This window comes from Mandrillus leucophaeus, unplaced genomic scaffold, assembly GCF_000951045.1.
Source record: "Mandrillus leucophaeus isolate KB7577 unplaced genomic scaffold, Mleu.le_1.0 Scaffold32, whole genome shotgun sequence".
In the NCBI taxonomy this organism is placed as follows: domain Eukaryota; kingdom Metazoa; phylum Chordata; class Mammalia; order Primates; family Cercopithecidae; genus Mandrillus; species Mandrillus leucophaeus.
In genome coordinates this window covers 1,979,013-1,992,394 of record NW_012103365.1, presented here as the reverse complement: position 1 = coordinate 1,992,394, position 13,382 = coordinate 1,979,013, and the positions used below count along the sequence as shown (strand labels likewise).

General features: G+C 48.3%; 1 protein-coding gene across 2 annotated transcripts in view; it reads left to right on the top strand.

Moving 5' to 3' along the window:
• EARS2 (glutamyl-tRNA synthetase 2, mitochondrial) overlaps positions 1–13,382 on the top strand; it is a 47,019-nt gene that overhangs the window by 13,821 nt on the left and 19,816 nt on the right. For both annotated transcript variants that reach the window (XR_001006876.1, XM_011987931.1), the window contains exons 2-3: positions 3,217–3,372; positions 10,638–10,827. Coding sequence is in view for 1 of the 2 variants with exons in the window: in XM_011987931.1 (XP_011843321.1) it covers positions 3,217–3,372; positions 10,638–10,827 (346 nt within the window). In the remaining variant the exon portion in view is untranslated. The remainder of the gene's footprint in view (positions 1–3,216; positions 3,373–10,637; positions 10,828–13,382) is intronic.

The following is a 13,382-nucleotide window of genomic DNA, read 5'->3' as shown; positions in this document are numbered from 1 at the left end:
CAGCACTTTGGGAGGCCGAGGCGGGTGGGTCACTTGAGATCAAGTGGGTCACTTGAGACCAGTCTGACCAACATGGTGAAACCCCGTCTCTACTGAAAGTACAAAACTATCCGGGCATGGTGGCACAAGCCTGTAATCCCAGCTACTTGGGAGGCTGAGGCAGGAGAATCACTTGAACCCGGGAGGTGGAGGTTGCAGTGAGCCAAGATCTCGCCATTGCACTCCAGCCTGGGCAACAAGAGAGAAACTCCGTCTCAGAAACAAAAAAGGAGGAATCTTCTGGGTAGAGGAAATCGCAGGTACCAAGGCAGTGTGCTAGTGTTGTTGGGATCTTAGCAAGCTAGAGGGTGACAGAGGCCCATTTTATAGCCTGTTGGAGATCTTGTCAGGGCCTTCTGGTTCCCACCAGTAAGGCTACCTTCTACCTTCTCTACACTGAGTATGCCTCTCATCCGAAATGCCGGGATGAACATACAAGGATCTTTGTGGCAAAATCCCAGCTGTACGTAATAGGATCTTTCTGGTGGTCAGTATAGCGTAGAGCAGTGCCTTTCAAACCATCTGTGGCAGAAGTGCTGGTTTTAAATTTCCAATCAATTGTGTCAGTATTTCCACAAAATTAGTATAAATTAATGACCAGAAAAATAAAATTTTGAAAACATCCAAAATACAAACCCATCTCTTTTTATTTGGGTTAGCAGAGGTAAAATCATGCTGTCAGGTTGCTATGTAAGTTTCTGCAGCCTGGCCAACATGACAAAACCTTGTCTCTACTAAAATACAAGAATTAGCCGAGAATGTGGCCCAGGCCTGTAATCCCAGCTACTCGGGAGGCTGACGCACGAGAATCGTTTGAACCCAGGAGGCAGAGGTTGCAGTGAGCCGAGATCGTGCCACTACACTCCAGCCCAGGTGACAGAGTGAGACTCCATCTCAAAACAACAACAACAACAAAAGTTTCTAAACCTTTACTCTCAGTTTCTGTACATGATTGTGAACTGACAACTGTTTTCAGACCAGCACTGGATCTCACACTTTGCTTTGAGCACTATGTAGAATGCCAAAGCCTGGGATTGCCTGGATACAAATTTCTGTCTTTGCCATTTGTTAGATGTGTAACTTACTAGATGTGCAAATTATTATTATTATTTGGAGACAGGGTCTGGCTCTGTCGCCCAGGCTGGAGTGCAATGGCGCAATCTTGGCTCACTGCAACCTCAGCCTCCGGGGCTCAAGTGATCCTCCCACCTCAGCCTCCCTAGTAGCTGGGACTACAAGTGTGTGACCACTATGCCCAGCTAATTTTTGTATTTTCTTGTAGAGATGGGGTTTTGCCATGTTGTCCAGGCTGGTCTCGAACTCCTGAGCTCAAGTAATCTACCTGCCTCAGCCTCCGGAAGTGCTGGGATTACAGGTGTGAGCCACCACACCTGGCCTAGATGTGCAAATTATTTAGTGAATCTGAGCCTCAGTTTTACTATTTGTGAAAACAGGGCTAATAGTGTCTGTCTTATGGGGTTAAGCTCATGCAGCTGAACCAATTAGCAAGGTCTAGTGCACCCAGAAAGCACTTAATAAATGTCCTCTATTATGATGATTATAATTTTTATTTTCTTGCTCATTTGCGGGAAAAGCCCATTTGGGAAAGGCTTTTGACTATAAACAGATAAAAGAATTACCAGGCACAGATCATTACAGTAGCTGAAATTATTTGAGGGTTTACTTTGGTCAGCATTTAGACCTGAGAGCAACCCTATAATGAGGAAAATTCTTATATTTTTGCTCTTAATCCCTCTGACAGTTGAGGAAATAGAAGCTCATAAAAGCTGAGTTCCTTCCAAAGGGGTAGCAACTAATAAATGGTGGATGCAGAATTTGACTCCAGGTGTGCTTAATGTAAGAGGCTTTGTTTTTAGCAGCTGGGTCCCTCTTTTGTCCTGGGGACTCTTGGGACCCAGTGCCACTGAATACCACTGGTTTTCTGGTGTCCTTGCAGTAACTATCCAAAGGTTACACACATCAGTGTTGAAGCAGGGTCGGCCTGGTCCCAGAAGAGCTTTTCCTCTCCTCTGCTGCCTCTTTTACCTGTAAATGTAGATGAGCTCGTTGTGGAGACTTAGGGCTGTGGGCTGGACCAAAGAAGGTAGGGTAAGAGGTAATGACAACCCTGGAAAAACTGTTAACTTTCAGTTTTCAAACAGGAATGATAAAAAAGGAAAATCTTATGAGTTTAAAGTGATGAAGAGAAATATAGTGGAATCAAACACTACTGTTGGTTAGTGTGTAAAGCCAGCAATTAGGGTGAAAATCTTGGCAAGGTGTGGTGGCTTATGCCGGTAATCCCAGCACTTTGGCAGGTTGAGGTGGAAGGATTGCTTGAGCCCAGGAGTTCGAGACCAGCCTGGGCAACATAGTGAAACCTTGCCTCTAGAAAAAAAAAGTACAAATATTAGCCAGGCGTGGTGGTGTACACTTGTAGTTCCAGCTACTTAGGAGGCTGACGTGGGAGGATTGATTGAGCCGGAGAGGTTGAGGCTGCAGTGAGCCATGACTGTACCACTGCACCTGGCCCACAGTGTGATTGTACAGTATTTTAAATTTCTAGTTCGTTTGTAATTAATTTTTTTCCCAGCACACATCACTGAATTTCTGTAAGTTAAATGTACGTGATACGGCCTCAATGAATAACCCCGCTTCTCTTTCAGGCAAAACTTGGCCTTGAGACAAATATCAAAATAGAGTGGTGGATGCGGTTGGTGGATCCCAGCACTTGGGAGGCCAAGACTGGGGGATCACTTGAGGTCAGGAGTTCAAGACCAGCCTGGCCAGCATGGTGAACGCCTGTCTCTACCACAAACACAAACATTAGCTGGGTGTGGTGGCACGCACCTGTAGTCCCAGCTACTTGGGAGACTGGGCATGAGAATTGCCTAAACCCAAGAGGCAGAGGTTGCAGTGAGCCAAGATTGTGCCACTGCACTCCAGCCTGGGTGATAGAGCGAGACTCTGTCTTAAAAAACCTACAAAAACCTCCTGGGCTCAAGTGATCCCCCTGGCTTTGGCCTCCCAAAGTGATAGGATTACAGGCGTGAGCCAATGTGTCCTGCTGGTCTTTGAAATTTATTGCAACATTCTGTCACAGTAGTGCTTACTTGCCCCTTGCTGAGGCCTATTAGCTCATCTTCCCTGTCTTATCTGAGCTGTTCTCTTCTCCAGGCTTCTTGCACCTGGGTGGCCTCCGCACTGCCCTGTACAACTACATCTTTGCTAAGAAGTACCAGGGGAGCTTCATCCTGAGGCTGGAGGACACAGATCAGACTCGCTTTGTGCCTGGGGCAGCGGAGAATATTGAGGACATGCTGGAGTGGGCAGGTGAGCCTGGCAGAGAAAGGATCTTTCTGCAGGGGAGGAACAGGAAGCAGGAAAAGGAGCCTGTGGGTCTTCTCATGGAGCTCAGGGTGGAAAATGAGGAGTTTCTGGAGAAATAACTGTGTTTGTACTGCCCGGGGTGGCAGATGCCACCTGAAAAAAATGCTGCAGCTCTCTGAAACACAGCTCCAAGACTGGTTTCTTTATTTTTTAATTTTTTAGAGTCAGGGTCTCATTCTGTTGGCTAGAGTTCCATGGCACAGTCATAGCTTATTGTAGACTTGACCTGGGCTCAAGTGATCCTCCCACCTTAGCCTCCCAAGTAGATGGGACTACAGGCACGCACCACCACCCCTGGCTAATTTTTAGTTTTTTATTTTTTTGTAAAGATGAGATCTCGCTGTGTTGCCCAAGCTATTCTCAGACTCCTGGGCTCAAGCAATCCTCTTGCTATAGCCTCCCAAAGAGCTGGGATAACAGGTGTGAGCCACTGACAAGGCTGTTTTGAGATTCCTATTTTCACCTCAGAATCTCAAGTCCATTCCCTACAGGGGCCAGGCAGGAAACACAGACCAAGTGGGAATTGGAGGAGCTGGGCCGGTGCTGAGCTGTGGAAACCACATCTCATCCAGAGGAGGGAGTGCCTCTGAGCTCCAGCTCCTTGTACCTGTGCGGGAATGCTGGCCCAGCTTGTCCAGTCTTCTGAGTTCCAACAAGAGCCAGAAATAGTTTTTCTGGATGAATACTTACCGTTATTAAATCTGGGCTCAGATTTTTTTTTAACCACATTGTATAAGCCACACAAAACACGTACAGCTTCTGAAGTTGATCTTGTGGGATCACGGTCATGAACCATCACTCCTGGCTCCTAATTCATTCTTCATAGGATATTAAATGATAATAACCAGTATGGAGAAAAGAGTAACAGGCTTAGAAACTGGGGCGAGGGATGCCCTTGTAGATAGGGTGGTCTCCTCTTAGGAGGTGACGCTGGAGCAGAGACCTTCATGAAGTGAGGAGCCAGCCCCGTGGTGACCTGGGGGAAGATGTTCAAAGCAAAAAGAATAGCCAATGCAGAGGCCCCATGGAAAGAAAGTTCTGGATGTATTTGAGGAGCATCAAAAAGACCAGCTTGGTCTAACCATAGTGAGCAGAATGACCAGGGATGTGAGGATAGAAGGCTTGCCAGGCCGGGCACAGGGGTTCCTGCCTGGAATCCCAGCACTTTGGGAGGCCAAGGAGAGAGGATCACTTGGACTCAGGAGTCCAAGACCAACCTGGGCCACGTAGTGAGACCTTGTCTCTATAAAAAATTATCCGGAGGTAGTGGTGTGCTCCTATAGTCCCAGCTACTTGGGAGGCTGAGGTGGGAGCATCACCTGAGCCTGGGAAAGTTGAGGTTGTAAGCTGTGATCATGTTACAGGATTCCTTCAGTGCCACTTTGCCAGCCAGAAATCTCTGCAGCTGCTGTCACCTCTGTCGGGCCTCGCTTGGGCGTTCTGGGCCCACTTGGCCCAGCAGGCCGCACTTGGCTCATGCCCACTTGGATCCCACACCTGCTGTGGCCCCACACTCGGCCCATGGCTGGACTGGATGTGCCACTGGGTGGCTTCTTTGTTGGGTGCCGGCATCTAGATGAGGGGAACATGGTGGCATCCAAAAACTTGGGAGATGCCAGCAGTTGTGGAGTTCCAAGGGGTGTTACGGCTCTTGTTTGGGGAATCCTGAGGTCCGAGCCCCCAGGTCCGAGCCCCCAGCCCTGTCTCAGCTCTTCACTCCTTTAGCTTGGTGAGCAGGAGCATGTTACAGCTCTCTTTCTCCCACAGTCCTTTGAGCAGGAGCATGTTACAGCTCTCTCCCATAGTCCGGTGAGCTGGAGCGTGTTACAGCTCTCTTTCTCCCTAGTCCAGTGAGTGGGAGTGTGTTACAGCTCTTTTATTCCCATCACCCGCAGCTTGGCGAGTTTTGGGTTCTTGTCCTGCAACCAAGAGGAAGAGGTGTACAGGTACTGTAGAGTAAGTACGGCAGAGAAGAATTTTACTGAGTGACAGAAGGGAAACTCTCTGCCGCGAGAGTGGGCCCTGAAAGTGGTAGCTATCTGTGAGGCTGAGTCTGGTGTTTCTATGGGCTTAGAGTGGGGGAGTGCCTGCCGATTGGTCCATGAGTGGTCTTGGAAAAAGGACCATTCAGTTGGTTAAAACATATCATCCAGAAGGAACCAATCGAGAGAGTGGATGAGACAGAGAAAGAAGTTCTCACTCCAGTCATGGACTCTATCCTGAACTGACAGTTTGGTTTTCAGGCTTTGGGCTGTCTTTGGCTTAGAGGTCAGATTTCACCAGGGATCGTCCGTGACTGCATAGGAATTCATCTGTCTCCTGTCAGTCATGCCATTACACTCCAGCCTGAAGTGACAGAGTGAGACGCTGTCTCAAAAAAAAAAAAAAAAAAAGAAGGCTTTCCAGGAGCCAAATTACCTGGTACTTCACAGACCGAGATGAAGGCTTCACTTTCACGGAGGATCTGCTACTTATCAGGTACCATGCCAGGCATGAGGGATGCAGTGATGAACAGCGCTGATAGTGCCGGGCCCCACCCTCCTGGAACTCCTGTGGCAGCATCATTGTGAGAATGAGGCTTGCAACGCAGGCCTTGTCCCCCACCCTGGTATTTTGTCGAGGCAGAGGACAGGTATTCAGGCACCCTGTGGTGGCTGACTTCTAGAGCACCTTGCTTTGGGAGTCATTCTTTCTTTTCTTATGTTTTTCATTTTATTGATTGATTGATTGAGATGGAGTTGCTCTGTCGCCCCGGCTGGAGTGCAGTGGCGCCATCTCGGCTCATTGCAAGCTCCACCTCCCGGGTTCACGCCATTCTCCTGCCTCAACCTCCTGAGTAGCTGGGACTACAGGCGCCCACCACCACACCTGGCTAATTTTGTTGTTGTATTTTTCGTAGAGACGGGATTTCACCATGTTGGTCCGGATGGTCTCGATCTCCTGACCTCGCGATACGCCTGCCTCAGCCTCCCAAAGTGCTGGGATTACAGGTGTGAGCCACCACGCCTGGCCATTATTATTATTTTTTTAGAGGCGGTGTTTCACCGTCTAGATGGTGGTTTCGAACTCCTGGGTTCAAATGAGCCACCTACCTCGGCCTCCCAAAGTCCTGGGATTACAGGTATGACCCAGCATGCCCGGCCTTTTTAAAAAATTGACATACCAAGCCTGTAATCTCAGCACTTTAGGAGGCCGAGATGGGCGGATCATGAGGTCAGGAGATCGAGACCATCCTGGCGAACACGGTGAAACCCCGTCTCTACTAAAAAAGTACAAAAAACTAGCTGGGCGAGGTGGCAGGTACCTGTATTCCCAGCTACTAGGGAGGCTGAGGCAGGAGAATGGCATAAACCCAGGAGGCGGAGCTTGCAGTGAGCTGAGATCTGGCCACTGCTCTCCAGCCTGGGCAACAGAGTGAGACTCTGTCTCAAAAAAGAAAGAAAAAAATTGACATATAAGCCAGGCACAGTGGCTCTCGCCTGGCTCTCACCTGGGGTGGCTCTCCCAGCACTTTGGGAGGCCAGAGCAGGTGGATCACAAGGTCAGGAGTTCGAGACCAGCCTGGCCAACATGGTGAAACCCGTCTCTAGTAAAAATACAAAAACTAGTTGGGCGTGGTTGGTGGCGCATGCTTGTAATCCCAGCTACTCGGGAGGCTGAGGCAGGAGAATTGCTTGAACCGGGTGTTGGAGGTTGCAGTGAGCCGAGATTGTGCCACTGCACTCCAGCCTGGGTGACAGAGCTAGACTCTGTTGTGGGGGAAGAAAAAAAAATGACATATAATTCCCATAATATGAAATTTATCATATCAAAGTGTACAGTTCAGTGGTTTTCAATGTATTCACTGTGTTGTGCGACCATCACCACTAATTCCAGAACGTTTCCATCACCCCTAAAAGAAACTCTTCCTTATTAGCAGTCGCTCTCCATTCTACCCTCTCCTACCGCCTGGCAACTATCAATCTCTTTATACCTTCCAACTACCAATCTCTTTCTGCCTTCATGGATTTGCCTCTTCTGGACGTTTCATATGAATGAGATCATACAACATTTGTCCTTCTGTGACTGGCTTCCTTCACTTACCATAAGCTCATCTGTGGTCTGTCAGTGCTTCATTTCTTTTTATAGCCAAATAATATTCATTGTATGGATATACCACATTTTGTTTATTCATCACTAGTGGATGAACATTTTGGTTACCTCTGGTTTTTGGCTGTCGAATAAAACTCTATGAACATTTACTTGCCAGTTTTTAAATTAACAGGTTTTCCGTTCTCCTAGGGGAGTCCCTCTTAAACCCTGGGGCATTCCAAGATACCACATTAAAGAGACTTGTTTAGCATTAGATCAAGAAGGGACCCCCCCAAATTTACCCGATTCAGCCCTCCTTTCTGACAAATGAAGAAATGGAGGTCCTGTGAGAGGGAGCCAAGTAACATGATAATCACAGCTGGCTGAGTGCCGTGGCTCATGCCTGTAATTCCAGCACTGGGACGCTGAGGCAGGAGGATCACTTGAGCCCAGGAGTTTGAGACCAGCCTGGGCAACATAGGCAGACCTTGTCTCTGTAGAAAACTTAAAAAAAGTTAGCCAGGCCTGGTGGCATGTACCTGTAGTCTCAGCTACTTGGGAGGCTGAGGTGGGAGGATTGCGTGAGCCTGAAAGGTTGAGGCTTCAGTGAGCTGAGATCATGCCACTGCACTCCAGCCTGGGCAACAGAGTGAGACCCTGTCTCAAATAAATAAATACCAAAGCATAGAGAGCACTGAGCACAGGCCACATGATGAGTACTTTACTTACATCATCGTATTCTAGTCTCATGATGATCCTCATGAGAAAGTTACTACTTATTTCCTTCTTTGACAAATGAGTACCCAGAGCGCAGAAAGATGACTTTCCCAAGGTGTCTGAGCTGTCTGGTACATTTGAACCCAGGCACACTCAGCTCAGTTTGTGTTAGCATTGAGGGTAGCAGGGTGAACAATGTACTTATTTTCCCAATTCATTTGAAAGCTCTTTGAGTGCAGAAACACCATCTTCCAGTTCTCGTGTCCCTGTGCCCTCTCCTGAAAGCATTCATAATGAAATTTATCCTACGTAACCAGAGGGAATTGGACTTTGGATTGGGAGTTTGGCTTACAGTAGATCATATTTAGTCTATAGCATATATTGAAACTGTCCTAAATATACACTACTGGGCTAAGCACTTGTAAGCTCTGACACATTTATTCTCACAGTTCCCTCTGCACAGGAGGCTGCTAGCTCCACTTTTCAAAACAGGAAACTGAGGCTTAGAAAGACTAAGTCCAGCTGGGCATGGTGGCATATGCCTATAGTCCCAGCTACTTGAGAGGCTGAGGTGGAAGAATCACTCGAGCCTAGAAATTGGATTCTGTAGTGAGCTATGATTGCACTACTGCACCCTAGCCTGAGTGACACAGCAAGACTCGCTTTCTACTAAAAAATTAGCCAGATGTGGTAATGTGCACCCGTAGTCCTAGCTACTCGGGAGGCTGAGGCGGTGGGGTGGCTTGAGCCTGGAAGTTCAAGTCTGCAGTGTGCTATGATCACAGCACTGCACTTCAGCTGTGTGATAGAGTGCGACCCCATCTCTTAGAAAAGGAAAGGCTAAGTACCACAAACAGCAGTGTGATGAGTGGTTGAGTGTTGGCTCCGGTGCCCATTAGTCTGGGTTTGAAGCTGATCGTGCCCCTTCTACTCGGCCAGGTGACAAAGCACCTCTGTGCCTCAGTGTCCTCCTTACAGAATGGGGAAATAACTGCACCTACCTGCTAGGGTGGGTTTGAGGCTTCAGGGAAAAGTGTTTTTTTTTTTTTTTTTTTTTTTTTTCTGAGACAGAGTCTTGCTCTGTTGCCCAGGCTGGAGTGCAGTGGCGCGATCTCGGCTCACTGAAAGCTCCGCCTCCCAGCTTCACGCCATTCTCCTGCCTCAGCCTCCCAAGTAGCTGGGACTACAGATGCCCACCACCACGCCTGGCTAATTTTTTGTATTTTTAGTAGAGACGGGGTTTCACCGTGTTAGGCAGGATGGTCTCGATCTCCTGACCTCGTGATCCGCCTGCCTCGGCCTCCCGAAGTGATGGGATTACAGGCGTGAACCACCGCGCCCAGCCAAAAGTGTCTTTTATGGCACTCAGCACCCTGGTACTCACACATTGGTAGCACCTTGGGATCCCTTGTCACAACTACTAAGTGGCAGAACCAGGAGTCCAACCAGGGCCTGATGGGCTGTTCTCTGAACCACGATTTTTTTCTCCTAAGTCAGCTGTTCCCAGGCCTGGGCTTGTTTCTCCCTCTCCAGGGAAGCAATGGATTGAGAGGACATACAATTGGGGGTGTGGACTTCGGAGCCCTACACCTCTGTTTGCTCCTTAGTCCACGAGCCCGTGCAACTTTCAGTGCTTTACCTCTGTGTTTTAACTTTTCATCTCCAAAAGGGACATTGGGCCGGGTGCAGTGGCTCACACCTATAATCCGAGCACTTTGAGAGGCTGAGGTGGGTGGATCACCTGAGGTCGGGAGTTCAAGACCAGCCTGGCCAATGTGGTGAAACCCTGTCTCTGCTAAAGATACAAAAATTAGCTGGGTGAGGTGGCACATGCTTGTAATCCCAGCTATTCTGGTGGCTAAGGCAGGAGATTTGCTTGAACTTGGGAGGTGGAGGTTCATGTGAGCCAAGATTGCACCACTGCACTCCAGTTTGGGCAACAGAGCAAGACTCTGCCTCAAAAAGAAGGGGGATCGGCGGGGGGGTAGGGCTGGGAGCGGTGGCTCACCTGTAATCCCAGCACTTTAGGAGGCCAAGGTGGGCGGATCACCTGAGGTCGGGAGTTCAAGACCAGCCTGACCAACATGGAGAAACTCCATCTCTATTAAAAATACAAAAATTAGCCAGGCATGGTGGCACATGCCTGTAATCCCAGCTACTCAGGAGGCTGAGGTAGGAGAATTGCTTGAACCCAGGAGGCGGAGGTTGCCGTGAGCTGAGATCACGCCACTGCACTCTAGCCTGAGCAACAAGAGTGAAACTCTGCCTCAAATAGAAAAGTCGGGGGGGACATTGTACTCATGCCAACCTTATGGATTGTTATAAGGATTAAAGCTTTAATATATGCATAAAGCACTTAGAGCAATGCCTGGGAACAAGTGCTGTGTGCACCTTAGCTGTCATTATGGCTTGTGTTCCAGGCATCCCCCCTGATGAGAGCCCCCGCCGGGGTGGTCCTGCTGGGCCCTATCAGCAATCTCAGCGATTGGAACTGTACGCCCAGGCCACAGAGGCGCTGCTGAAGACTGGAGCTGCTTATCCCTGTTTCTGCTCACCCCAGCGACTGGAGCTCCTGAAGAAGGAGGCCTTGCGGAACCACCAGATGCCCCGGTAAGAACCCCAACTTGTTGCATATGCCTCACCGACATTGGGTGTGTTTGTTACCTGGTGCTGCATAAGAAATTTCCTTAAATGTGTATTATCTCTCAGTTTCTTTGGGTCAGGCATCTGAGTGTGGCCTCACCAGTTCCTTTGGCTCAGGGATTCTCAAAGCCACAGGCAACTACAGGTCCTAGCCAGTCCTGGGGTTCTCTTAAGGCTTAGCTTGGGGAGGATCTACTTCCGTCTCCTCTCACAAGGCTATTGGCCAGCCTCAGGTCCTCGCTAGCTGTTGCCTGGAGACATCAGTTCTTTGCCATGTGGGCCTCTCCATAGGGCAGCTCACAGCATGGCAGCCAGCATTCCTCAAAGCCAGCCAAGGAGAGAGTGAGCAGGTACAAGCTGGAGTCCACCTAGTTGTGGAAGCGACTTCTCACCACTTCTAGAGGCTGTGTATTCCTTATCTGGAATGCCTGGGACCAGAAGTGTTTTGGATTTTGGATTTTTTGCATATTGAGATATCTGCATAGATATGAGATACCTTGGGGATGGGACCCAAGTCTAAACATGAGATTCTTTTATGTTTCATGTATGCCTTATACACAGGCTGAAGGTGATTTTGGGCAATATTTTAAATAATTTTGTGCATGAAACAAAGTTTTGACTATTTTGACTGTAGCCTGTCACATGTGTTTGGGTGGTCAATTTTCTACTTATGGCATCATGTCAGCACTCAAAAGGTTTCAAATATCGGATCAGTTGTGGCGTTTTTTTTTTTTTTTTTTTTGAGACAGAGTCTCACTCTGTTGCCCAGGCTGGAGTGCAGTGGTGCCATCTTGGCTTACTGCAACCTCTGCCTCCCAGCTTCAAGCAATTCTGCCTCAGCCTCCTGTGTAGCTGGGACTACAGTCGCATGCCACCACAACTGGCTCATTTTTGTGTTTTTAATAGAGATGGGATTTTGTCATGTTGCCCAGGCTGTTCTCAAACTCCTGAACTCAAGCAGTCTTCCCACCTCAGCCTCCCAAAGTGCTGGGATTGCAGGCATGAACCACTGCACCTGGACCATTGTAGCATTTCAGATTAGACATACTTGGCATTATTTTTGTTCATTAGACAGAAGTCACTAGGCCCAGCCCACACACAAGGGGAGGGGACTACACAAGGACAGAAACACCAGAAGGCGAGAATGACTGGGGGCCATGTTAGAAGCTGCCTAACACATTGGGTCTGAGAAAGTAATGTGTAAAGTAATTTTAATTACTTGTTATTTTGAATGGGCAAAATGTTCTATGTTTAGAAGGTCCACAGGGCGGACATGGTGGCTCACGCCTGTAATCCCAGCACTTTGGGAGGCTGAGGTGGGTGGATCATGAGGTCAGGAGTTCAGGATCAGCCTGGCCAATGTAATGAAACCCCGTCTCTACTAAAAATACAAAAATTAGCGGGGCATGGTGGTATGCCTGTAGTCCCAGCTGCTCAAGAGACTGAGGCAGGAGAATCATTTGAACCCAGGTGGAGGTTGCAGCGAGCTGAGATTGCACCACTGTACTCCAACCTGGGCGACAGAGCAAGACTCTGTCCCCGCAAAAAAAATAAAAGAAAAACAAAAGGTCCACAAAGGGCCGGGTGTGGTGGCTCACGCCTGTAATCCCAGCACTTTGGGAGGCGGGAGGCAGGCAGATCATTTGAGGTCAGGAGTTCAAGACCAGCCTGGCCAACGTGGTGAAACCCCATCTCTACTAAAAATACAAAAATTAGGCCTGGAGTGATAGCTCACGCCTGTAATCCCAGTACATTGGGAGGCTGAGGTGGGCAGATCACCTGAGGTCAGGAGTTCAAGACCAGCCTGGCCAATATGGTGAAACCCCATCTCTACAAAAATACAAAAAGTAGCTGGGCATGATGGTGGGTGCCTGTAATCTCAGCTACTTGGGAGGCTGAGGCAGGAGAATAGCTTGAACCTGGAGAGTGAAGGTTGCAGTGAGCCGAGATCGTGCCATTGCACTCCAGCCTAGGTAACAGAGCGAGACTCCGTCTCAGAAAAAAATTAGCTGAGCTTCATGGTGCATGCCTGTAATCCTAGCTACCTTGGAGGTTGAGGTACTAGAATCACATGAACCCAGAAGGTGGAGGTTGCAGTGAGCTGAGATTGTGCCATTGTACTGCAGCCTGGGTGACAGAGGGAAGCTGTCTCAAAAAAAAAAAAAGGTCCATAAAGACATATATTGAAAGAACTCTCTTCCAGTCTTGACTGCGGCCACTCAGTTCTGCAGAGACAACCAATGTTAAAATTTTTTTATGTCTCCTCCAGAGACATTCAGTACATATACCAATAAGGGCGTATATTTTCTCTTTTTCCTTATTCACATGGTAGCACACAATGTACTATGTACATGCTATGTGGGGCAATTTACCATGTCCACTTACTATCTTGAGGATCAGATATCAGTCCATAATAATGCATAATATTCCGTTTATGGATATAACTTCATTTACTTAATCAGATTCATCTTAACCTTTATTTTTAATTTATTTCATTTCATTCCTTTCCCCTCCCCCTTCCC